The 27,642-nt window shown below is 44.2% G+C and overlaps 1 protein-coding gene across 6 annotated transcripts in view; it reads left to right on the top strand.

Moving 5' to 3' along the window:
* The window catches only part of TFDP1 (transcription factor Dp-1), a 107,086-nt gene that overhangs the window by 18,523 nt on the left and 60,921 nt on the right, over positions 1-27,642 (top strand). For all 6 annotated transcript variants that reach the window (XM_006126366.5, XM_075918445.2, XM_075918411.2 and 3 more), the window contains exon 3: positions 6,025-6,091. In XM_006126366.5, the coding sequence (XP_006126428.1) occupies positions 6,025-6,091 (67 nt within the window). The remainder of the gene's footprint in view (positions 1-6,024; positions 6,092-27,642) is intronic.

Raw genomic sequence — 27,642 nt, 5'->3', positions numbered from 1 at the left:
CCCATCTCAAGGGGGCCTGAGGCATCCTAGCCCAGCTCTGGGACCAGATTACATCTATGCTGTGCTGTATCCTGGAGAGGCAATAAACTTCCTCTAGTCCACCGGCTGGTGCAGTCTGTTTGTGCCATTTCGGGGTGCAGGAGACGGGGGAACCCCATCGCGCCGTCACAGCATCATGGTCCTAGGTTCTTAACATAAAAATTGATTGACTTTTGTTATCTTCTAGAAATGGTGCTTTAGTCAACCCAGCTATAAAAAGCTATGTGCAAAGTTGCCTGATTTGAGTTATTATCTATATATGAGAGTTTGTGTGTCTGTCACTCCGTATGTGAGTCTATTTGTTCAAGAACTCCTCCTAAATGGTAAGAGCTGGGATCACCCAAATTGGCATGCAGCTTCCTCTTATAATTTAAAGCAAGGTCAGGATTTGGTGATGATGGGATGTGCGTGGAATGCAATTCTTTCTCATCAAATGGAAATGTCATAACAGGGACAGTTATACTCACAAATGTCCATTGGGGTGGGAGGGTGTGTGTGTAGCAATTATGGGAGACTGTAATACTCCAGAATGACCATAGTAGGGATGTAAAATCTGCTTAATTGGTTAGCTGATTAAAGAGGAGGGTGAATGGGGCAGGGGAAGGGGCAGGAGCTGCCCCCATGTGTGGGCTTGGAGCACTGTACCACATCCCCATCTTCCCCGCCTCCCGCTCCCAGCACCACAGGCAGGAGCTGCTCCAGCCTGGTCCCGTCCATGGCTGGCTCCCTGTGGGTCTGGAATGGCTCCCTGCTCACTACTGGTGGCTCCACTGAGTATTCTGTGAATACTCGGTGGTGCCTTAGAATTTGAAGGATAGTATTGTGCACTGTTGTTAGTTATTGGATCCCTACTATGAAAAGGTACTTCTTGTGAGCTAGGTGGAAAGCTATATGGAAGTAAACAGTCTAAAAAGACAAAGGCCACAAACCAGTCTTGAACATGAGGTGACAGAATGATAGAGATAAGGCATTCTGAAGATGAGGTAGCATATGAATTTAAGTTTCTTCAGTTCTAGGATATGGAAGCATCAGATGGAGAAGATCTAGCCCCTGAACTCTGGAGGTACCTCCTCTACAGCTTCTACCTAAACAAAGCAACAAGGCCATTTCTTTCTATAACAGGCTCTCCTAAAAAAGATCCAGAAAGAAAAATGGAAATGGATGGGGGTAGCAGTAACGTCTAACACTATTCGTCAGCTTCTGACCAAGACTGGTGAAGAGGGGCAAGATAGCTTCTAAACATGGTTTGGCTCTGATGGGACACCTAACACTCCCATCAAACATGCTGCTTCCAGCAAATGTGACAGAAGATGGGTATCATCTGGAGTAGTGGTGTCTTTCTTGGAAAGTCGTATTTACAGGGTGACAACCCAATAAATGTCCTCTGTTAGGACTGGTATTTATACGTTTCAACAGGGAACTGGCACAGTATGTAGCTTCCCTAAGTATTGCAGCATAGCCTTGGAGTCTTCAATTGAATGGAGTGCTTTATCCTTTCTGTTGCTAATAACTTCCGTCCCTTCAAAGGTTAAGTCCTTTAGTACGCTATTCCTTTTTTGGTATGCCAGATACTGGCAGCTGTGTGGCCAGTCTTGTCTTGACAGCCCTGAATATGAATGGTATGGCAGTGCTGGATGCAGCCATGACTCCCATAACACTGTTCTTGCTTCCCTCTGGCTCTTATGATGTCCCGTAGTTTGCATCTTGAATAGGAAGGTAGTGCCTTTGGCAGCATTCTAACTCTTCCTCCCTCATCCGACCAAGTCGGGGGGGGGGGGGGGAAACAAGTGGTCAGTGTCTTCCAGATGCCATTGTTGATAGGGAGGGTGATCCGGTCAGGGTCTGTGAAGTTCAGTATGTCAAAGAGCTTATGGACTTTTCCAGGATCACTGTGGTTTCAATATCCAGTGTCTTTGATCTGCAATGGGAACTCCTAGAATGCCCTGAACGTATCTGCCTTATCAAGACTACTAGCCTCTGATGGTAGAAAATTTGTATGAGGAAGGAAAAGATGCAGGCAGGATGTAAATCATGCTCTGACCAAATGGCCTAAAGTTACTGCTCACAAGTCCAGTTAGTAGATTGGGGTGGCTTGGTCACAGCGCACAAAATACTGAATTATCCTCTTTCATGCAGCCTCTACCAGCAGCAATCCTATGGAGCCTCAAATGTAAATTAACACTACCCTTGCCAAGTAGAATTCCTAGAAGTCTCCAGTGTTGTGTGGTCCTTTAGGGTTTTCCACACAGCAGGGCTAAACTCGAAATAAGCTACACAATTTGAGCTATGCTAATTGTGTAACATAAGTCAAAATAGCTTACAGCCTGTCTTCAACTTCTGAACCGCTTACTGACCAAGCAATTAGTCGTAACTCGGTTTGTTCGTAAGTCGGACCCCATTGAGTTACATGTGACTGCGTTGTTCGTAAGCATGGATCGCGTTCGTAACTTGGGGTCCGCCATTTATGACATTTTTGGTCGTAACTCGGGGACCGGCTGTATTTCAAAATTGGGCACTCTTTCTCAGACTTCACTTACTCCTCATACAATGAAGTTTACAGAAGTCAGAGTAAGAAGCCAGTTATTTTGAATTTATTTTTTAAAAAAGGGCTTGCTGTGTACGTGCACAATGTTATTTTTGTTATAACCTCTTTTGTTCTGAAATAACACTGCTGTGTAGACATACTGGGTGTCTCTAAACTACACCCCTGTTTTGGCAGGGGGATGTAAATTAGACTCATCAAAAGTGCAAACGAAGTGGGGATTTAAATACCCAGCACTTCATTTGCATAATCACGTCCTGATGCTGTTTCGAACAAGCGCCATTTTGAAACTGAAACTGCGGTTTAGACACAGTTTTTCCAACAGGGCGACTTTTTTTTTTTTTTTTGAGGCTGTGCTGCTGGCCAGCAGCTGCTCTCCAGGTCTCGGGCGCTTGCTGCTGTGGTCTAGGGATGTAAAACATTAACCGGTTACCCAATAAGTCTCACTTTTAATGGGTGGTGAGTTCCAGCTGCTACCAGTTAGGCAGAGTAGCTCCCTCCATTCATCTGAAGAAATGGGATTTGAATTTCCTGAGCTTCATTTGCATAATCACGTTATGGCGCGCTTTTGGAAAAGTGCTATTTTGAAAGTAACATCGTGGTCTAGACGCAGTTCTTTCGAAAAAGGAAGGCTTTTTTGAAAGATCCTGTAAACTTCAACAAATAAGGTTTACGGGATCTTTCGAAAAAGCCTTCCCTTTTCGAAAGAACTGCATCTAGACTGCAGTGTTACTCTCGAAATAGCGCTTTTCCAAAAGAGCGCCATAACATGATTATGCAAATGAAGCATGGGAAATTCAAATCCCAACTTCATTTACAATTTCGAAGTGCCTAATTTACATCCCTCTGTTGAAAGAGGGATGTAATCTAGACACAGCCTCAAAGGTGCTATAGGACCACTCGTTTAAGATTTTTTTTTTTTTTTTAAGGTTACAGACTAACATGGCAACCCTTCTGAGACTTCTGGTTCCTTCCGAAAGCAGTTCTGCAAATCTCCTCTTTGTCCCAAAGCTCTGAAAACTTGTTCTTTTCTATCAGTTATTGCTGGGTGGGGAGTGACTACTAACTTGTTTAGCAGTGGAGAAGGACTTGAAGTTTCTTCTGTGAGCAACAGAAGGGTAATAGTTTGCATCTGCCAAAAAGTCAAGAAAATAGATGTGAAGATGTTTCTTTTGACATGTGGCAATTGAAGTCAGGAAGTTGAGATTTATTGATCGTTAAGAGGACCCATACATGCATATTTATGACACTTATTTTTAACGTAAGGCTTATAATTTTCCTGAAAGTTTTTAAATATTTTCTGGGTAACAAAGTAGAAATCTGCTGTTTCTCCATTTCCTTCCTTTGTTTTCACGGGGGTTGGCTTTAACATATTCCACAGAAAAGATTATTACTAGTATAGTTGTTAGTGTATTTGTTTTAAGAAGGGCTGTCAAATGATTTTAAAAACCCTACTGAATACCATTCATTTAGATATTTTTGATGTTTTCTATGTTTTCAGATCTATTTCAATTACAATACAGAATACAAAGTGTACGCTTTCATATTTTTCATTCCCAGTATTTGCTCTGTAAAAAGTGCAGAAAATTGTATTTTTCAATTCACCCTAATACAAGAATTGTAGTGTATTCTCTATCATGAAAGCTGAACTTTAAAATGGAGAATTATGTACATAAAGTAAATGCATTAAAAATAAAATGTATAAAAGACTTTAGAGCCTACAAGTCCAGTAAGTCCAACTTCTTTGTCCATTTATGCAGACAAATTGGTTTATATTTGTAGGAAATAACGCTGCCCACTTCTTGTTTTTACTTTCAGAATATTGTAAACAGGCATTTTCATGGTGGTATTGTAGCCAGCATTGCAAAATATTTAGGTGCCAGATGTGATAAAGATTTTGTATTCCCCTTCATGATTCAGCCACCTTTCCAGAGAGCATATATCCATGTTGCCAAGGGGCTATGCTTGATAACCATCCAAAACAGAGCAGATCAGTGCATGTTCATGTTCATTTTCATCAAGTAAGTTGTATGGCCCCAGCAAATGATTTTGTTTTTGTTTTTGCATCAGTGTTGCTCTTTTAAGTCTTCTGAAAGCCTCCTCTGTATCTTGTCTCTTGGATTTTGGAAGGCATTTCGGATTGTTTAAAGCTTGGGTCAGGTGCTCTAGCTGTGTTCTTAGAAATCTGTCACTAGTACTTTCTTTGCATTTTGCCAGCTCTGTGAAAATGTTCTTAAAATGAATAACATCTGAGACGGCTATAATATGAAATATATAGCAGAATGTGGGTAAAACACACAACAGGAGACATACAATTCTCCACAAAGAGTTGTCACATTTAATTAAACTCTCCGCCCCCTTTTTTTATAACTACCATAATCATTATGAAAGCTTGTTCTCTGGAATGGTGGTTGAAGCACAAAGGGTCATATGAATATTTAGTATATCAGGCATGTAACTACAAAGAGCTAAAAAGAGTCAGGTGGACCTCTTTTCTCATGTTCAGGTGACACTGTAAGTAAGAAACAGGCAGCATTTTCATCTAGCAAATATCAAGACCCTTGTCTGTCTTAAGAAGCAAGTCTGAGTGGACCTGAAGGTGCTGCAGTTTTACATTGTGCGGTTTTTTTAAGTGCAGTTACGTAATCTGCATTTGTAAGTTACACTTTCATGATAAATCACAATGCAGTGCTTGTACTTGTTTACAACATACTACAGGCAGTCCCCGAGTTACGCGGATCCGACTTATGTCGGATCCGCAGTTACAAACGGGGCCCTTCCTCTCCCTGGTCTCCAGCAGACCAGGGAGAGGAAGCAAAGCGGCAGAACACGCGGGCAGCGGACAGCCCAGACGCGTTTGGGCTGTCAGCTGCCCGCGTGCTCCGCAGCTGTGCTCTGCTTTGGTCCCCGTCCCCCTGGTCTGCAGCAGCTGAATCTGGACGCCAGTTCCGACTTACATACAGATTCAACTTAAGAACAAACCTACAGTTCCTATCTTGTACGTAACCCGGGGACTACCTGTATTTATAATTTTTACAGTTCGGATATTTGTAATAAAATTATTATATATTGAGCGCTGTACACGACGTATTCTATGTTGTAATTTAAAATGTAGAAAAATATCCCAAAGTATTTAATAAATTGCATCTGGTATTCTGTTTCACAGTGCATTAAAACTGATTACATTCCAGTATTTTTAGTTAATTATTTGAGTTAAAACTAAAGCTGTTGATTAATCACTGTTAAGTAGTTTAATTAAAAAGGTCTTTTCCACAAAGCTTTGTTTACTACAGTTCTTATACTTTAGTGAGTTGAAAGTTTAGTTTGGAAACCTGGATTGGGAATCTTAAAATAAATTGTATTACATCTTTTAAAATTAATAGTAAAGAACTTATAGCTGTCTTTAAGTATTTTAAGTGTAAATCTTTGCTTTCCTTTACTAGGCTGGACTAATTGAAGCCAACGGAGAGCTTAAGGTTTTTATAGACCAAAACCTTAGTCCTGGGAAAGGTAAGAAAATACTTTATCAAAAGGATACTTTTGCATTTTGTCTTGGAGATACTTGAGTGCATTATGAGCCATAGAAGACCTTGACAACTGCTTCCTTAGCACAGTTGTGGGGTGTTCTTGTTTTTGTTAAAGCTTTTCTTAAAGCTCATCTTGATACTCTAGCACAGTAGTTCCCAAACTTTTTGGACTGCTGCTCACCCCACTCAACGCAAACCTTTCTGTGGACCGCCAGCCAACCGCCCATAATGAGAAAATGGGTGAAGGAGGGGGTGAAGGTGCAGGGTCTGTCTGGGAGGGAGGGTGCAGGAGTGGACTAAGGAGTGGGGGTAGTTCTCGGTGGGAGGAGGATGTGTGAGGAGGGGTGGGAGTTGGGAGTCTGGGCATGAAGGTTATGGGAGATACTTACCAGGCAACACTTCCTGCTTCCCCCATTAGTTGTGATTCCAGCCAATCAGAGCAGTCGGGAAAGCCTCTAAGCAAGCAGTTTCCTGTGCTCCTGTTCCCCCAGCTAAGGGGAGTGGCAGCACATGGAGCCATTTCCTTCCATCACAAGCAGGATCTGGCTCGCAAGGCTCACCTTCCCCTCCTCTTCTGTACTCTTCTCCCCCTCCCCCCCCCTCCCCTTCCCCTGCCAAGGAAGCTGGTGCTGGCACTTCAACCTCATGGGGAGGGGGCGCATAGCTGCAGTGCCAATGCAGGCTCGCTGCTACAGGAGATGTGGGGAGGGAGCACTTAGCCTGTGGTCCACCTGCGAGACTGTCGCAGATGACACTTAGAGAACCACTGCTCTAGCAAACCAATACTGCAGATTTACTAGGACTACAGTTGTGTGAAATTCATTGGTGAATCATCTGGCATTCTGTAGGTGGCCAGTTATTTGCATAGTTACACTGGTGTAGACTAGAGATGTTAAATTGTGTTTAATTGACTAGTTGATGGCATTTCCATCAACTACTTGATAGGCACTTCCGCATTCCTCCTTTGAAATGTACAAGACCCCCAGTGGTGGCTCTTGTACATTGCAAAGGAGAAAGCTGGAACTCCGCATACAGCCTGGGGCCAGCAGAAAGTCCTGCTGACTCCAGGCTGCACATGGGTGCCTGCTTTGAAAGAGTCCCCATTGTGCATAGGATTCCATTGCATGATTTTTGCCATGCTTTCCTTGGCTGAAGAATAAGGGATACCTCAGGGTGGAAACTCACTTTGGTTTTTTGCAGGGGCGGCAAGCTTCCAATTGGACTATCCTGATAATCCAGTGGGAGGTTTGAGTTCTGTTTCTTTACCGAGATCTTCTGTAAAGACACTTGACACCCTCAAGTGCTCATAACTGTTGTGTTTCTTTTGTTGTTGAGCTTGCAATTCAGGTCACTGTCTGCCCAGGAAGCGGCCAGCTTCACCTAAGCAGTTACTAGCACCATGGCTTGTCTTCATTGAAGACTTCTTTAGTGCCATTAGTCAGCTCCATTACCAAAAAGTAGTTTTCCAGATCTGTTATCCTGCTTTGAGGCAAATGAAGAGGAAGTATTCAAACTCTGTCTGAGGAGCCAGCAGCATTGATTTTTTTTTTTTCCACAGGCAGAGGACACATGTTTTGGGAGAACTTGAAAGTGTTGTGGGCTTGCCCTGCAAGTAGTAACCAAAGCTAGTGGAAAACAAAGTTGGTTGGAATATTGCTGACAGGCTGCTGGAATCAAAGCTACTATGCTGTACACTGGCATGCTGATGGGCTGTTGGTTGAGTAGTCCAGGTGGGGAGCTACAACAGCAAAGCATAATGAGGCACCCAAGATGGCAGGTCCAGGGATGACACAACCCCTCACTGGTCTAGATTACATTACACCTCATTCTCTCCTCTCCGTTTGAGGAATCCCCATCCAAACTGTTAGCTGTGTCTCAGCTGTTTCACTGTGTATGTATTTGCCACCAACTTTAGTCAAGAACATCCTGAAGGAACACTGAATCTCTAGAGTGCCACTTGTTGTTGTTTCTGTAGGTTTTCTAGGGGAAGGAGGAGAATTGTGGAGGTGCAGGGAAGCTGCCAGAGAGGCCTGCTGGGGAAGGAGCACTGGACTGGGGGATACTGTGCCCCTGAACCAGGCTGGGAGGCACCATGGCCCCTGAGGTGGGACTATGGCTAGAAGTGTTCCTGGCAGCCACCACGTGGCAGGCTGCCAGGAGTTTCAATTTGGCCTGTGGCGAGGCCCGATGGGGGGAGGAAGGGCTGGAGTGGGCATTCCTCCCTGCCCCTGAATTGGGCCAGGAGGTATCTTGGCCCCTGAGCTAGGGCTGGATGTCCCTTTGGCAGCCGCCCACCCACGTGGCAGCTGCCAGAGGGATATCTAGCCCTGCTTCAGGCTGGGGTGCCTCCTGTGGGATGACCCCACCCCCAACCTGTCACACCCACACCCTGAACACTCTTGTGCTTTTCTCAGCTCAGAGCCCCCTCTTGTACCCCAATCTTCCTAGCCCTGGACCCGCACCTTTAGCTGGAGTCCTTAAGGCCCTGCCCCAGCCTGGAGCCCCTTCCTGTACTCCAAACTCCTCATCATTGGCCCCATCAGTCAGTCCTTACCCCCTCGCACATCAGCCTAGAATCCTCTTCTAAATTCCTCATCCCTAGCTCCACCAGCCTTATCCTATGCCCCCTGCAGGCTGTACCCCTCTTGTACCCTAAACCCCTTATCCATGGCCCTATCCCAGAACTCATAACTTTAACTGGAGCCCTTATCTTCCCTCTGCTCTCCCCTCCCCACCCTTCTCCCCTGCACTCCAACTGTGCTCTGGTCTGATGAAAATGAATGGGGGAGGGGAGAATGAGTGACAGAGGGGGAAGGGATGGAAGGAGTGGGGCTTGGAAGAGGGGTGACACAGAGGGTGTCTGAAACCCTTTAAATCAAAATGGTAGTCCTTGGGCTGATAGAAAACTGCTGATCTATAGTATCTAGCGCCATGGTGTCCGTCCAGCCAGTATAGTGTCTACTGCTATAGCACACACTATACTGCGGTAGCCACACTCAACCTGCCAAATAGCCACATGTGGCTAACGTGTTGGACACTACATAGCTAGGGAATGTGGCTCTTAAATTTGACAAACACTTGCAGCTGTTGTACCATAGGTGGTAGTATCGGTACACAACTAGAAAATAATGTATAAACGAGGTTCTTGAAACATTTTAAATGGAACAAAAATTATATTTCTAGCTGGACTACAACCAGGGTCCTGTTTGTTTGAGAGCCACAAAATATTATTTTGCTTAATAGCTTTTTAGTCAGTGGACTTTGAATAAAAAAAGGCAGCTACTAAAGTAGCAATTTTTCACGTGTGGAATAAAGTGTAATCTCCCTAGATCTTTCACTACAGCGTAAGAAAAGAGAAGAAAGTATTTCAGTTTTTTCCTAAATATTCTTTCTTTTAATGCTGTTTCATGGAGAGGCAAAACATGATGCAGTAACAGAAGGTTGAAACCTGCTGATAGACCAAAAGAAATTCTGGATTTTATTTTTCATTAGCATTCATGAATGGTGTTTCTTACAGAGGGACTTTAGTCTGAATAACAGAGAAATGTAATTGATAAATCACATAGCAGAAGTTTGTTTCTTTGCATTGCCAAACAATGAACCTTAGCCCTTACTAGGATTTAATGTCTCTCAAGAGAGTATTTGTCATTATTAGCATTTGGAAGACCATTAGACTTGCAAGAGTGGATAAATCAGGCTTACAGGCCTGTCTGTGCCTTTTTCTGGAGTTAAGAGTTTCTTCCCCCATACTACAACAGATGAAAGATTCTTTGCTTTTGATTTATCCAAAAACATCCTGAGAGGGAATCCCATTTGCTCAAACGTTTCCTTTGGTCATGTGGGAAAGGATGCTTCAAACGTAGGATGTGGAAGACTGTTCAGAGCACAGACTTTTTTTTTTTAGTATAAAAAGTAAACATGTTTTCTAAGAGAGAGTCTTCCCATATTTTTCAAATGGAGAAAAAATTATCTCTTCTTCAGGAAGGCAAACCTCCATATTAATACCTTGAACTGAGAATTCTAAAACTGGTCCTCACCATGTTTTTCCCTCAGGTCAAATTTTTAAACAAAATATACTAAGTGAACCATAGAAACAAAATAGATATGCAAAAAAAAATCCCCTGGTCCCAAAACTGCACTGTGGTTCACTGCATAAATTATATAGAAGTGTTTACAGTATAATATAATATAGTATTTTAACCTGACTCTGTGTGTCCCTCCCTTGATCTGCTACAAGAATTTTGGTAGAGATGGTATGTGGGTCCTACAGTGAATGTTGGTACATTAGTCCGTCAAATGAGTGCTATATAACTCAAGCGTTTTAGGAATGTTTGGTTCTTCTTACAGATGTTAAGAAGTGGGTAATCGAGTAAATGTGTACTTGGTACAATTTGAATTGAGTACGTAAGTCAATAAGGAGGCCCCACTGCAGCTCTGCAGTTTACATATAGTAGGAGCTGGGCAGCCCAGCTCCTATTACATTTAAACTGCAGAGCTGTAGTGGGGGTAGGCCTGGGTCCCAACGTGAGCCGGGACTGAGCAGTCCCAGCTTGTGCTGGGTCCTGGACCGTTGTGCCTCTTACTACATTTAAAAAGCAGAGGTGCAGCAGCAGTTCCAGCTGATGCCAGGTCTTGGACTCTGGAGATGGTTCTGGAAGGAACTGGCTTTTAAGCTAGTTCCCCACAGCAGCAGCTCTTCCTCCTCTCTTCTCCCCCTCCTCCCCTCAACCCCCATTGCCTCTGATATAGAGGCAGAAATGGGGGAGGAGGGAACCTAGGCTTTTTGGGTAGTTGATAACTCGAAGACCTAGGAATGTAAGCGACTAGTTGAGTAATGTCCCCATGGGTGCGCCGCTGTTGATGTCAGGTTGTCCCGACGCCACAGATCGTAGCAGTAGCTGGTTGGGCCACACATACTTGTTAGGCACCTCATGGCATTTGCGACTTTGCATGCGTCCTGACTCTCCTCAGTTCTTGCCCTTGGTCACAGGCGGAGCTTAGTCTTTCTCCTCAGCATTACCTAGATAGTTAGAATAAAGTTGTAGTTAATTACTATTTGTTCTTCATTTATTTGTTTTGCTGTTAAGAAAAAAAAAATATTTAAAAAGAAACAGGAGGAGACACATGCAGCGGGAACAGGCCCAGGTCGTAGTTTTCCCTCAAAACTCGTTCTCCTTCCTCTGTTATAACTTTTTTTTCCCGTTAATATGTTTAAAAAACAAATAAAAAAAAACCCTACAGAGAATAAGACCACCTGCAGTGCCTAACACTTATATCCTAATTGGCGCCATGCCGAATTCCCCTTCTACCATCAATGGGCAGCAATCACAATGGACCAGTGGGTTCTCAAGATAAGATCAGGATACACTATCCCACTCATTTCCCTCTCCCCACAACCTTCCCCATCCCTCTTCAGGGACCCCCTCTCACAAAGTACTTGAAACAAGAAGTAGACCATCTGCTAAGCCTAGGAGCCAGAGAGAGAGTGCAAGGGATTTTATTCCAATAGATTCCTCATAGAATGTGAGGTTGGAGACCACCACCTATGGCGTGAGATGTTGAGCTGGTGCTGGACACAGTGATTCTGTCTCCCTTTGATTCTTTTGCTACTTGTCCTCTTCTTCTATTGACAGTGAGGACAGCGTTCTTTCTCCCGGTTGCTTCAGCACGTAGAGCTAGTGTACTTGCCGCTCTCACAACAGCACCCCCATACACAAGGACAAAGTGATACTGTGAAAATGTGTTGTGAAAGAAGGCAGAGGATGTTGTGAAAGAAGCCACAAATAGGTGTCTTAATGGGAATGTAGGTGGGTCGGTCACACGAAAATTAGTAAGGAGAATAAGCAGAGGGCAATTATATAGAGTTTGAAGGTAGTGACAAGTTTATACATTATGCAGCAGTACACCTAGAGCCAGTGCTGGGAATAACATGACTAAATTCATAGGCAAGAAAGATACTTCAGTAGTATCATTTTATATAGACCAAAGTGGGGCAGTATGTGCACTCTTCCTTTTAATAGCATAGCTTTGGTTTAGGAACTGATTTTAAGTGATTTGTTTCATATAACACTGGGTCTTCGATTACCTCAGTCTATGCTTACGCAAGTTTTTAATGCCTCCAAAATCACGGAACTAATATAGCTGTGGAAGTCTCTAATAAATTGACAGCTAAGCTGTTGCTTAGGAGACATATGTATTAAAGCAGTGACTTTTTTTCCCCCCAATGGAAATTCCGGCACTGGGTTACTTTGCTGTACGGTGACAATTGTGTGCGGGGGGGGGGGGGAGGGTCCTGTGGCCAGCGCTCTGCCTATTCTAGTGCTGTGCCCTCTTAGATGGAGGCAAGTAGTCCGTTCTCAGAAGATAAAGCAAAACAAACCAAAAATGTAACCAATCCTATTTCAAAACAAGCCCAAAATGAGTTCCATCCACTTTTGCTTAGCAATGCTTGGTGACAAACCAGGAACTGGCCAATGGGTGTACGGAGCCAGAGCCTGGGATGTGGGCAGCCTGTGGAGCTGGATCTGCTTCAGGCCTCTTCCAGAGGGCAATATGGTCCACTATGCCAGGACGGGCAAGAAGCCTATCTTACCATCCCACAGCATCACTGACTGGGAGCCACTGGAGGGAAGACTGTCTCTCAACAGTCTCCTGTCCCAGCTCTGAGCACCTCCAAACCTAGAAACCCCTTTTGCACCCTAAACACCTCCTCGCCTGACCCCATCTCATAGCCTGCACCTCCTGTATTCCACCCCCAATGCCTTAGTCCAGAGTCCCTATCTACAATCTGAACACCTCTGCCCCAGCCTACATCTCTCCTATCTGGCCCTATCCAAAGCCCATCTCCCTAGGCAAAGCCTTCATCCCTTCGGCCTCTCCCTGGAGCCTGCACTCTAGTCAAAGGATACAATTATGCTGGGTCATGGGCATCAAGAATTTTCTTCAACTGGATTGTGAGGAAAAAGTTTGAAAACTGCTGTAATAAAGTCTTCCTTGTATATACTATTTACCTACTGGGTGCTCTAATTGGAACTGTTTTTTGCATTTCCAGTCTGTTATGCTGTAACTGGAAAGCACTTGATTATTAATGACTGGTGGAAGGCAAGAAATTGCTACTACAGGTGCCAAACTAAATGTAGAGCTTAATTCAACTGTTTTATGCAATGTTGGTCATTTGAGATTGGAATTTCCCTTTAAATGGAAGAGTAGGGATGTTAAATTTAGAATTGGCTAATCAAATAGTAGATGCAGTTTGTATCAACGATTTGATTAGTCGTTAAGGGTGCCTCCACCCCAGGGCTGTTGCTGCACTTCAAAGGCGAAAGTGCTGCGGGAAGCACAGGGCCAGCGCGGGACTTTAAGCATGATTCCCATGGTGTTTCAAAGTGGCAGTGCCACATGGAGCCCACAGTCAGGGGGGGAGTCCCCAACTGACCCCAGCCTCCTCATGGCGCTGCCGCTTTTAAATGCCACATGCAGCTTTTAAATGCCACATTCCAGAAGCATCTCCTTTCCTCCTTGCTACCTCTTTCTGATCGAGGCAGCAAGGGGAAGGGGAAACGATTAGTCTCTCTAGGTACATCTCACATCAGTAACGGCCTTTCATGTGCGAGTTGATGGGTAGTCTGTTTTCACTCAATCACCAGGAGATTCTTTAAGGGCGTTGTGAGTCTATACCTCCTGCACCCTTGTGGAATCTGGACTGTTCTAGATTGTGTCTACCCCCTTTTGAGCCCATGGTGACTTGTCCACTTGTGTTCCTTCTGTTAAAAGGGCTATTTTTGATAGCCATTACCACTGCAAGGAGGGTTAACAAGATTGGGGATTTGATGGTGGGTCCATCTAATACTTTGTCCTTTGCAAAGATGGTAACTCGGCGCCTACATCCCTCTTTTTTACCAAAAATTTGTACCTCCTTCCACATCAATGAACTAATAGTTTTACCTATGTTCTTTCCCAAACCTCATACATCCTCACTATGCCATCATGCCTAAGCTCATAGGGGACACAGCGGTAGGTACTGATGAAGTTGGTTTATGTTTAGCTAGAAGCCATCTTGTATAACAGAAACCATTTCAGCTTTTTGTCTTTGCACGTAGGCCAGAGTGAACTTTCTATCACCCCATGCGCCAGACCAAGACAAATGTGCTATTGGAATGTGTTAATTGGGCTGGTTCAGAGAGGAGAGGTACTCCCTTGTACCTGTCCGCCATTATGTTGATAAGGCTTTGTTTTTCCTAGTCTAATTGATTATTTCTGTGATTGGATGCCCTGACATCAGACTGTTTTGGTTAAGGGTATAAAGATACTAGGATTGATTGTATTAGGTAGCCTTACTGGACCCGGCTTTGCTGAGACCACGTTTGGCTCACTTTGCTTTTATTGGCCAATAAAACTGTCTGTTTAGCCGCGTAAACTGAGTGAGGCGTTTGCTTCGACAGTACGGTGGTCTTGTTTACAGCCACCAAGCAGTGACTGATTCCCGCCATCTTTGTTAAGCACTGCTTTTGTAGTCTGCAACAATGGAGCACCCATGGGGACATTACTCGAAGAAAGAGAAGTTACTCACCCTGTGCAATACCAACTGTTCTTCTAGATGTGTGTCCCAATGGGTGCTCCATGACTCTCCCTTCCTTCCTGATGCTCGAAGTCTGCCTTACTCAGGCATGTGCAAGGAACTGGGCAGGAGGTTGGGCCATGCGTGGGAGGTGCCAAGGTGTGAATGGCATAAGGCCTCTCTCACGCATGTGCCGCCCAATTGCTGCAAAAGCTCTGACCTGTGGCTCTGAGACGACCTGTTACCTGCAGTAGAGCACACACGGAGACACACAATCTCGAACAGTTGTTACTGCACACGGTGAGTAACTTCCCTTTGTTGATCCTTTGAATTTAGTTTAAACTGAGCTAACGCATGATCACTTGAACCAAGAATGTCTTCTGTAATCCATTCTTCTATGAGGTCATCACTGTTTATCAATACTGTACTAAATCTACAATGGCATCATTCCTTGTTTGATTGAGGACATCTGTTGGCCATCATAGGCAGGAATATTTGTGATTTACCATTATTAGTAGAGCTTGTCCTTCAGTCTTATATCTGGGAAACTAAAGTCTCCTATACTCATATAATGTGTGGTAGTATTATTTCATTAAAATATTAAAAGAGCTCTGTGTTCATATATAAATAGATCTTGGGTCAGTGGTTATGGCTTGTAACAGCAGCTCCACTACAACTGTAGCCTTTCTTTTCCAAAGTAATTCAGACCCAAACAGATTGGTTTTTTTTATCCATTCCATCATTTCTAATTTCTTCAGGATTTACCTTTTCAGTATACAGTGCTATTCTACCACTGCTTGCTTTTGTGTGTGTGTGTGTGTGTGTGTGTGTGTGTGTGTGTGTGTGTTCTCTGAACAGCACGTACCCTTTAATATTTGTAGTCATGACTGGTATACTATTCCACCATGTTTTGTTTATCGCTTCAGTATCTGGTTTCCCTTTTTTATCAGTAGTTTTAGTTTTCTCCATTTTTTTTTTTTTTTTTTTTTTTTTAACCTAGGATTTCTTGTTGGTGTAGCTAACTTCTTAGTTGTTTGCTTGGCTTCTTCCAGATTCCCCTCTCAGGTAGTTAGTTATTTCATGATCACCATCGCCTACCTGACTGTTATGGACAGTACCAATAAGGGTATGTTTTGTGTTGCCCATTCACTTACCTTCTGTTCTTTTGTCATGCTGGTGCCCTCTTTTTTTACTTTTCCTCTCACTCATTATTAGAATCAGTCATGGAGAAAATACAAATACCTCCCAACCCAACCCTCTTCCCTGAATTTGTAGTTTAAAATTATTTTAATTATTTGTGCTAGCCTGCTTACCAAAAGTCCAGTTTTCCGCCCTAGTCAGGTGGAGTCCATATTATGAGAACAGCAGTCTGTCCATGAATGATTCTCAGTGGTCCTGTATCTCAGAGCCCTCCTTACAGTATCTTTTCCTGAACCATATGTTGATCATAATCTAGGCTTGCTTTTGCTCTTCTCCTTATCTAAGGATCACCTGAAACTCCATTTTTAAGTGTACTCTCCAACCTGCCAAGTCTCCCTTGATGTTCCTTAGCAACAATCCAGCTGTATCATTGAGTCCTATATGGAGGGTAATTGGAAGCTCCTGCTTCCATCCAGGGTGGATAAAAATCAATGATTTTTTTTTAAATCGGAATCTCATTTTTTATAAAATATTTTTGAGCAAAAAATATGGAAAGAGTTTTAATTAAGATTCATTGTAGCTCAAAGATATCTAATCATGGAATAGAGATTATAAATTCTAATTCTACAGTATAGTCTACAACATATTCATGTAATGTTTAAAAAAAGTTTTGTAGATGAGTTCCAATAGTTCATGGATTAGGGGCCCAATCTTATGGGGTTCCAGAGGCTTTTGTATATTATTTAGGTTAACCTACACAGTTGGACTCAGTGTTCAATCTAGAAGAAGTCTTCAGAGATGCTTAGTTTTGAAATTCTCAAACCGTGGATTTGTGTCTGCAGAGATAACATGCTTGTTAACAGTGAACATGTTTAATAAATGAGAAGTGAGAAATAATAGTCTCTCAACCCTATTATTCCTCTGCACTTTTGTATACAGAGTCAGTACCTTCCCCCTCAAAGTGTGAAGTATCTAAAAGTTCAATGAATAGAAGATTGTTAGGGGTGGAATAGATTTGGACTAGGACAATAAGTCTGGAGGTAAATGTGAGAAGGGGAGGGACAAGCAATAGGGAAAAAAGTGACACTATTTGAACAACATAATCCAGAAGTCATAAAGTCTTTCTGAGACATACCATTCACTAGACGGGAAAACCTATAATGATAGCAGGCCATAAGAGCCCCAGCATGGGAATATATTAATGAAATCCTCTACCTTTGGGTAAGACAGGCATTCATTCAAAATGCAAACAATATAACAAAGAAATGCAAGTCCTGGTTACCCGAATAAAACAACATGAGAAGTGTTACTTCTCAGGAGGAAGCTGTGTTGAAGATGATGGAAGGAACATGTCTGACAATGCAGGATATTCAGGTGGGTAATTTCATGCTTTTTTCTTAAGGACTGCCTGTCTTCCTTCTGGATTATTCTTGAATTCTCATGTTTGAGCAAAAAATATAGCTGTTACTCTATGGTACTATCGTTTTGATGCAGTTGTGATTAAAAAATAAATAGCCGACATAGGCAGGTCTTCCTTTCACAATTTCACCTTTTAAAGTGTACAGGTTGTACCTCCCTAAACTGGGACTCTGGTCTGGCAACATCCGTGGTCCAGCAGGACCACAGATGTTTCTGGACCAGAAAACCCAGGGACAGGGAGGCCAGTGGTGGGCAGGAATCTCAGGCAATGTGGAGAGTACAGCACCAGAGGGCTCAGGAGGCATGGGGATTCCAGTGATACAGCTGGGAGTCCTGCAGCAAGGGGGTCTGCCAGCGCGGGGAGCTCCCATGGCACAGCCAGGAGTCGTGCAGGAGGTGTTCAAGGAGTGCCCCGGCGCAGGGCGCTCTGGTGTTTGTACAGAGCTGCTCCCTGTAGCAATGTGCTACTTAGGGTTCAACTGGTAGCACATCACTACAGAGAATAGTTCTGTATGTGCCACTGGCTGTGCAGCCAGGAGCATGGCAAGGGTTCAGGCAATGCAAAGAACCCCACAGCAAGTGGCTCGGTCAGCACAGGGAGCTCCACTGGTGGAGCCAGGAATCCTGTGACAGGATCAGGCGGTGCAGAGCGCCCTGCAGCACAGCTAGAAGACCTGTAGCAGGGATACAGGGGGCTCCAGCGACATAGACAGGAGCACAGCAGGGGCTTAGGCAGCACAGCTGAGAATCCCAGAGCTGAGGGGTCCAGCCAGAGCTGGCAGCAGAGCTGACTGAAGGCAGTGGGGGCTGGCTGGGGCCAGAAGTAGAGTCAGTGGCTGCCTGGGAGGCTGGTGACAGAGGACGTCCCCTGGTCCAGCAAATTCCCTTGTTTGGGACTGTCCATGACCCAAGGGTGCTGGACTGTGGCGGTCCAACCTTTTAGTACTGTGTGTCAGTGAATGCAATGAATAATACTAAATGAGTAGTATGATGGTGGTAATAATTAAATAACTACATCACCTAATTTTGTTTAGGAGAATCCATCTTCATCATACAGGATTCTGAAGACTATCTACCTTCAAGATCACCCTGACTTTCTGTGGTTTTGGAATTATCTGCCAAAGATAGGGTTTCAGTCACATCATGTATGCCACATAGCCACCTGTAGAAAAAGAAAAGATCATCATCCTCCATCATCATATAGAAACAACCATAGATAAGCTTTGTGATCAAAAATCAGCAGATTACAAAAATATGTAATGCATTAAGCCAGGCAACTTTTTTCATCCAACAGACTTTGCTTTCCATAGGATTGAAAATGCACACCTCATTAACAAGGTTCAGTCTTTAAGAGCAGGATACAGTCTACCCAAAAGAGCAGATTTACAAGCAAATTGTTGGATCAAGTGCATGAAAGAGAAAATTGACTTTTGCACACTGCTCTAGAAGGTAACATTTTTAATCTGTCTTAATGGTGGAGCAGTGTCAACAAAATGATCCTATTGTATGTGCTTGTATGACAACAGAAGGAGGAAATGTCTTCCTTACATAAACAATTGATACATCAGGAAATGCAAGTATTCTGTTGTGTGTGCAAGAAATATCAGTAAAAACTATAACAAATTGTAAAAAAAAATAAAATAAAAATTGTATGTCTAGTACGTAGCTTTGTCAAATGTAGCTTGGTCAAATGTATGCCAGATGAGAAGTTTAGAAGACTGAAGAAAGTCTCAAGTTAATAACATATGATTGTAGTACTCATTTGATTCGCCTCAAAGAATTCAGTGTTCTAGAAATAAAAGTTGATGTTAAAATACTTCCATAACATCCACTTTACAGCAGCTGCTCTGAAAAAAGTAGGAGGAACTAAGCTAACTCTTCCACAGGGTGTGTGATAGAACTCTGTAGTGGACTATTTTGAGCACTGTGACAGACCCAGACGCGCTGTCTGCTGCTCACTGGTGGAGGGAACACATGCTGGAGCTTGGGTGAACAGCTTTCTCTTTCCTGAGTAAAAAAAGACCAAGCTTAAGTTCAATGTAATCAGGGATGCACCTGGAATCAATTAGAACTTGCTAGAAGCTACAGGCTGATCAGTCATCTGCAGCCAATTAAGGCCTGTAGTGCCATTTTAAAAGGGCTCCCTCAGGCAAAGAAGGGGGAAGGAATAGAGTGAAGGACAGGAAGGAGGAAGTGCTGTGTGGGTGTAAGTGGAGGACTAACGAGCAGGTACCAAAGGAAAGGTACTAAGCGGAGTTGTTTGGGGAAGTGGTCTAGGAAACTGCCAGATTGAGAGGCTGAACTCCGCCTGTTTCCATTGCCTTAGGGTTCCTGGGCTGGAACCTGGATTCGTGGACAGGTCTGGGTTCTTCTCCACAACAGGAGGAGGAGTATCAGGATTCCAGAGAGGATTTTACTGCAAACTTATGAACTATTTGGTGATGAGTATGGCTCAGTAGGCTGTGGCTCCTGCCTCTAGTAAAGAGAGAGGCTCACTGTGGCCCTTCATACAGTCTGAGGCCTACCACTATCTGCCAGTAGCGCAAGACCCACAGGGAATAGCTGGAGCTTTGCCACAGCACTGTATCAAGAACTGGCCTAATCTAGTAACAGTTTGTGAACAAAATTGTGAAATAGATTGTTGTCACAATGTTCTCAACATTGAGTCTAAGAGAAATGTTGAACACATGAGAAGTACCCTGAAGCCTATTTCTATAGCCTTGAACAAAATTCAGAGAAATAACTGTTTTATACCTGATGCTGTTGAAATTTGGAAGGAACTGAATGAGATATTAAAGAGAAATATGCAATAACAGAGTTTAATTGAAAGCATTAAGAAACAAGTGGGACAAGCACTATCTCCAGGTCTTTATTTAAAAAAAAAAAAAATTCTCAATACTCAGTACCAGGATCAAACTTAACTGTCGAAGACGAAGACTTGGCTATGATTTGTAAAATGTCAATTCTTCTGTTAACCGGCATCCAGCAACCATAATGCCATCCTTCCATAATGCCAAATATAATAACCTTCAGAGCTAATGGTGAACCGTTCAAGAAATATGTTTGTGGATTGTTTTAAAGAAAGTCACAACAATCACCGTGTGGAAGTCACTTTATCACTTCAACAGTCTCTGAATCCAAGAGCTTATTTCACTTTTTAACAGCAGTAAGTTCTTCTGCCAGTATAAAAAGAATATTTTCTTCCTTTGGAACTAATTGGTTCTAAACTGAAGTTGCTTGGGACCTGAAAAAACAGGAAAGCTTATTTTATTTTTCCAGTTTATGAACAAACAGGAAACTGAAAGAGAAGATGACTGAGTTAGCTGCAGAAGTCAGTATATTTTAAGTTTCTTATGTTGACCTGGCTGTCACGGTCAATTTTTGTTCTATTTTTTTAATTTCATTTAACTATTTTAGTTGACTTTAACAAACACCTGATTTAAAAAAAAAACTTGAATGTTTTAACTAAATTGACAAATTCATATAATAGTTCAATAGTAGACATATGCTGGTTTTGTTAAAGAAAAAAATCCAGCATATACAACATTATTATTTTGTTTTAGTTAAGTAAAACTATTTAAATGTCTGTCTGATGATGAAATACAGCATGGCAAGAAAATGTTCCAAATATTAATGATTAACCTGTTGAATTGGAGACATTTTACCTTCCAATGGCTTCATAAATATGTGCTTCAATTACCTTTGGTAAATGAAATAACTTATTCATTTTCTGATATAGCTGTAAAACTAATTTGAAAAGATTTCAAAATAAATCAGTCTAAAAATGTTGTGTGTGTACCTTCTAAAAATGAAACCTACATGTTTCTGAGTTGTGAATAATATAACCTTAATACATAACAAACAAGACTACACTTATGTAGAAAACCACGATTTAAATCGAGTCTTCCTGGCTAGTGCTTGAAATCATGATTTAAATTTAAATTGACCCTGCTCCCATCAATATCTTAAATCTCAGGTTCATCTTCTGTACCTTACCTCCTGGCATGCACCATATGTTTCTATTCTCTGGATCTGCTCTGTTGACCAGCCTTTCTGTTTTAGTAGCAAGTCCTTAATCAGGTACCCTTTCCTTTTCCAGGTTTTGGTGTGGTTCTGTTGTATCTCGCTCCCCTCCTCCCCGTTCTTTTTGGTTGTAAGTCCAGTTGTCGTTTGATCTCGCTTGCAATCTTCTACGAGTTGTCATCCTGGATCTATGAACTTTGGCTGTCTCTATTGTCTTTCTCTCCTTTTCTAGAACAAACTGTGTTTCTGTTCCTCCCATCTTCCATTGTTGCTTGTTCCTCTCCGTTTTCTAACTCAGTGAACTTGTTCCTCAGCTCTGCCATCTTGCTCACCCATCTTTTCCTCTGCCTTTGTTCTCATAGTCCTATGCTTCCATTGCTCACTCTTTTAATCCAGCAGTCAATCCATCTAGTACTCATCTGTAAATTTTGAGGTCTTTCAGCCTCTTCTCTCCATCTGCTCAAATCTCACTTGAAAATCATAGTTTCTAGTTGACCTCTCCAGACCTTAGATCTTCTCTTTAATGACAGGTGGCACTTGGTACAAATAAAGCAACTTGCAAGTACCCTCTCCAGAATAATATGCATCTCACTAGTTTCACATCTAGTTTATATGCATTGTCTCCTCCAGTGTTTGAGTCAATACCTATCATGGATCCACAGGATTGGAGCTACTCCCCCTGCCTTGGAATAGTTTGTTGAAGGAACCTCTTAAATGTGCCAGGGTCCCCCTCCCAGTGGGTTTATTTCTTCCTCCAAGACAGGCACTATATTGCTTCACTGTCACCTTTAAGATTGAACCCTTAGGACTCCAGCACTCCTGATTTACGCTGAGCTGTATTTGAGTCAAACTAAGATAAAAACCTGATAGAGATTTGTACACACTTCAGGGATTAATGCACCTCACCAAGTGTTTTCATGACTCTCAAACAGCATTTTCAAAATGGTAGGTTCTATTAGTCAGCTGGAACATAGCATAGAAAATTTTAGGAAAGCGTAGAGAAATTTAATGCATTAGATTGCTCTGGTTAGTCCAGAGCACCAGCAAAGTTGTATTGAACCCCATGTTCAAGCTTTGTTTCCATCTTACCATGTTCAATTTCTAAGTAAAAATCCTTAACTCTCCCTTGCAGCCAGTTTTTTATCCCTCTCAGGGTTCCTGCACTTGTTCAACATGCTGATGTTTAGATAGTTTTGTCAATGCACTATGGGGCACAATCAGCTCTTGCAAGGGATCAATGTCTCAGAATGTAGTGTTCTCCCATAGAAGTGAATGCTAAGCTTTCCAAATTATGGACACAAGCAAAGCTGCACTGATGGCGGAAAAGCGAGTGGCAGTTGCACTGTGGATCCTTGCAGTACTGGATTGCTACTTGTCAGTGGCAAGTCATTTTGGAGTGAGGATGTGACAGGACCTCCTGCGCCATGCCTCTTCTCTTTGCAAACTGACCCCTCTCTAGTAGTTCCTAGTGGCTTAGTCACACCGGATCAGATCCAACTGCCTCGTCTTTCAGTGTCAGGTCCAGTGGCCCAGTCATTCACAAGATCAGTGCTCCCCCCTCCTTGGGATCACGGGTGGGAGTAAAGGGGCCTGAGCCCACCCTTTGCATTGGGCCCTAGCCGATGGTGGGGCATGCTCCCAACCACCAGCTTGGCGGGGAATCTTTCCAAAATGTGCCAAGCTTACTGGGCTGCTTCTTGGCTTCCTGCTTGGGCTGCTTCCTACCCCTGTCCGGCTGCGTAGGGCATGGTATGGCATCAGGCTGCTGCTCTGCAGGCTGCCACTCCTTGGGCAGCTGCTGCTCTGGCTGCAGCTCCCTCTGGCTCATGTTCTCCTCCAGCCACAGCTCCTCTGGCTGTGGCTTCCTCTGGCTCAGGCTGGTCCTCAGGCTGCTGCTCCTAGGTATAAAAGCTTCTCTGGCTTTTATACTAGGGCTGCAGGGGAAGGGCCTGCTCCACCCGATAAGCCTGTCCTCTACCTGTCTGGCCAGTGTGGGGCTGGTATACCCTGTCTCAGGGTAAAATCCAGTGTTAAGGCCTGGCCAAAGAAGCCCCTCACTGGTTAACTAGTAAAGTGCATGTTTACATCTCTAGCTTGTATCTCTGAACACAGGACTGTTTCGAAAGCAACAAACAGGGTCCTTTTTTCCGGACTGTCAAATTAACCATTGGCAATGTTGAAATGTTAATAGTGCTCCTGAGGGACTTAGTTTGCTCTTACTCCCTGGCTCATGAAGCTGTACACAGCCACCTTGATGGTACCAAGTCAAGATTCAGTGACAGGCTCTGCAGGTATACAATGACAATTGAAATGTTCCTTTGGTAGATTGAAGGAGCACTGGTGGTGTTTACTAACTAGATTAGATCTCAGTGTAAAAAATATCTCTATGGTTATAACTGCTTCTGTGCCCTGTAGTGATGGGGGAAGCCTAAGGGTGGAGGTGGTGGAGATGTCTGCTCCGTGTAAACAGCCAGATAGGTGCAACGGCCATCAGACAAACTCAGTGAGGAGCTGTAAGGCTTAGGGAGGTGCTGCAAGCACCATGAGTGTGGTCATGCTAGTGCATAGGGATGTGAAGAACTAGTCAACTTTCCGATAAGCTTGTTGACTGATAAGCATTTGCTTGTCAACTATTTGCTCCCCTACCCCCTTTCCTGTCGCTATCAGAGGCAGCAAGTGGAGGGCGGGAAGGGTACTTTAAAGTGCCAGCGCCATGTGAAGCCTGGATCAGCCGGGGAGTCCCTAGCTAATCCTGGGCTCCCTACAGTGCTGCTGCTTTGAAACAAAGCAGCGGGAGCCCGGTGTCAGGCTCTTCCCAGTGTTTCAAAGTGGCATGGAGCTTGGGATCAGCTGAGAGAACCTATTGACACTGCTGATGCTCATAACGTGATGTCATTCTGTCTCCCGCCAGGAAAAACTTTTTTTTATATATAGATATTGGTTAATTCATCTGCTTATTCTTTGAAGTTCAAGTCCCTTGTTCTCCCCTTGAGGTGTTTTCGATTAGGGATGTAAATATCCCTTTAAAAAACTTAATCTGTTAACCGGAGTCCAGACAGCCTGTAGCAGATGTCAGGGCTCTGATGGCCCAGCTGGGTCCCACTGCACTGTGGGCAACAGAACTTTGCTGTGCTGGTCAGCCCTTCAGTTTACTTTTTTACATCCCTAGTCTGGATTGTCACAGATGTTCCTACCCTTCTTAAAGGGCCCCATTCAGTTTGCTGGGGGTGGAAAATAGAGTATGTGGAGGGGCCCTGAGGCCGGATTACCTTATCTGGCTGGGCTGTTGTAGCTGGGGTGGAACCAGGATCACCACAGCCAGATTGTGGCCTTCTCTCCTATCTGTGTCACAGTGGGGAAGAGGCTGCTGCCAGCCTTTCCTGTGGCCAGATGGGAGCTGGTCCCAGATTAGGGCCTTGTTCGCCAGCATGCTATGACTGGAGCCTGAGCTGGGCCACAGTGGCTGAGCTGTTGCAGCAGTTGTGGGGCTGCTGTGGCTGGGCTATGGAGACTTCCCCAGGAGCACAGCAGTTGGGAACAGGCCACAGCAGTCAGATGAGGGCTAGAGCTGGGTTGCCACAGCCTTATAGAGGCATCTACCGTCACCAGCCCCTTTCGTAATCCCAGCTGGGAGTGTGCACATGTCCCCTATGTCATGCCCCCAGGGAGCCCTTTAAACAAGCAATTTTTAAAGTTTTGAATTTTTCATTTTAATTTAAAAAGGTTATTTTGGAAATGTCAAAAGAACAGTGGTTCTCAAACTTTGTGGCCTGTGGCCCACCTACCTCAACGCAAACCTTGGACCACCAGCCCTTAATGGAAAATCACCATTAACTATATAGTTACTCCCGAGCCATTTTGCTAGTGCTGCAGCTAGGGAGAACTATTTAATTTAACAAGTGAGAGGAAAATATCAATCAAAATTAACAGATTAAGTGCTTTAACTTTCTCATGTTAGTTTACCAGACTTCATTTTATTTTTATTTTATATATGGTTTCATCATTGTCTTTATAGCAGGAGTGGAGAATCTTGAATTGGGGACTACTGACCCCCAGAAAAATCAATTGAACCACACAAGTGAGAAACAAAAGACCCTTCCAAAACCTCCCAACCTTTACTGATATGGCCCCCAACTGACACACTTTACTCCCCAGGTGCTCCAGCCCAATGGTGGGAGGGGTAGGGAAGACTGAGGTTCGGGGCTTCCTATTGGCCAGATTTACTCTTCTGGGGTTCCAGGGTTAGTGAATTTTGTGGGGGCCCCCCCCAGGCTCTGGAATTGACAGATGAGGGGTTGTGTGCGGGATAAGGATGGGGGGTGCAGGAAGGGAGTGAGGTTGGGAGGTAGGACACAGGAGCAGGTGGGGAGAGGGGTGTCTGGCCAGAAGAGAGGTGACAGGAGCCAAGGAGTATATAGGAGAGGGCTGGGGGTAGGGTGTCTGGCCAAGGGGAAGGTGCGGGAGCAGGCTGGGGTATGGGGTTTCGGCAGGGTGTGCGTAAATGTGGTAGAGATGCGGCATCTGGGCATGGGGGGGCACTTAATTGCTTTTGTGCCCCCACGCTCTTCCAAGGCATGGCCTCCCACTGCTCCCATTGACCGGATTCCATATGCTTTTTCAGTTGTTTGCCTGGTTCAGATATTAATGGTTGATCCATGTCCAGTGTTCTGTAAGGGAAGGTGGGTGCTGCACCCAAATCAAGTTCTGGTCAGAAGAGGTTTCCAGTATCTTGTATACTGGTATTCTTTCCCAAGCCTCTTTCATGACTTGGGAGGCTAGACCAGGTCTGGGCAAAATACCCTCTGTGGGCTGGATCTGGCCTGTGGATGCAGTGGGGAGCTAAGGATGTTCAGCGAGTATTTGACTAATTGTGTACTGGATTAATTGTGTACTGGATACAAATTTAGTCAATAAGGGATCTGCTGGGAGCTCTCATGCTGGATCCTGGACTGCTGTGCCTCTGCCTTTTTAATGGCTGGCTCTTACACCCCCACTGCAGTTCTGCCTTTTAAATGTAGTAGGTCCGAGACCCAGCACAAGCTAGGACTTGGCAATTCTCTACCCCTCCCTCCCCGTACTGTGGAGATGGTGCTGGTGGGAGCTGGTTTTTAAGTTGGCTCCTCCCCCCCCACTTGCTGCTTCTCATACAGAGGCAGTGGTGGGGAGGGGAAATGAGTAGTCAAGTAGTGACTTGACTACTTGATAAAGTGTAGGCACATTAGTCAAGCATATTCCCTGTCTGCCCCTGCACGCTACTGAGAAGCTGCTGCAGGTCTATACGAATAGATGTGAGCATTCATGAGCTGCCCCTGCCCCCAGTACAATCTACTTCAAAATCAACATCTGAGCTGAAAGGTATGGACAAAACGCGTCTCTTTACCTCTTCTGGCAATTGTATGCACAAAACCAGGCTGTCCCTGGCCAGATCTCTACCCTCAGCACCGACTTCCATGAGGGTCAGCACCATGGACAGGCCTGGCACCTCTGATGTGGCACCGTCCAAGACACTGGCACCGCATAAGAGGGTGCACTTGGAGCCCAAACCAAAACAACCCATACTGGCTGCACCACCTAGCCTTCACAAGCACTAATCGGCACCGAAACCTCCACTTCAGCTTGCACTGGTCACGGCACGAAAGAGACACTGTACCGACATGCTGCATCTTGAGCAATCTTTGCTGCTTACACCGGTGGCACCAAGTACTACACAAACCTCAGCACTGACACGGGAGCATCTATGGCGCAGGTGTCCACTAACAAGCTGTCTTTCATCGGCACCAATGTTTCGACGCTCCTCTATACAGTCAGTGCATTCACACAGATCATTTATTCTGCCAAACTCCCCAAGCAAAACTGGCGCCCAGCCATGCAGCCACTTCTCCTCTCAACATTCCAGCCCAACACAGAGAACCCCATCTTGGGATACTGGTCCTATTACGTACATATATCCACCACTGCCATGGTACGCATAGCACTGTGAATACCCACTGCCCTTTACCCCAGGCAATGGCAACCATGGGATTCATGTTCTCATAGGTAGAGTCACCACATTGCACCTTCAACATCCAGAGAACCAACCTGCTCTCCCCAGCCTACAACATCCATGATGCTGCTCAACTCCCCTATCCAAACTGAGGTGGAAGACTCTTTATCCGAAGGCGAAGACAGGTCCCCCGTGCATAATTCTTCTTCCTCACCAGACAAGGCAGTATCTCCACCAACTTGCCCTCCACTCAAAAGTTCCAGGAACTTTTTTTAAAGGGTGGCAGTAGTGGAAGAGTGGGATTTATAGGACGTTCAAGAAAAGCAATACTACCTCTTGCGAACCTTGCAACCTTCCATGTCTTCCAGGATTGCCTTCCCCATGGACGAGGCCATTATGAACCCGGCTGACA

Source organism: Pelodiscus sinensis, chromosome 1 (genome assembly GCF_052426305.1).
Source record: "Pelodiscus sinensis isolate ZL-2025 chromosome 1, ASM5242630v1, whole genome shotgun sequence".
Lineage (NCBI taxonomy): Eukaryota > Metazoa > Chordata > Testudines > Trionychidae > Pelodiscus > Pelodiscus sinensis.
Note: the sequence above shows the minus strand (reverse complement) of the source record. Positions and strands in the feature narration are given on the sequence as shown.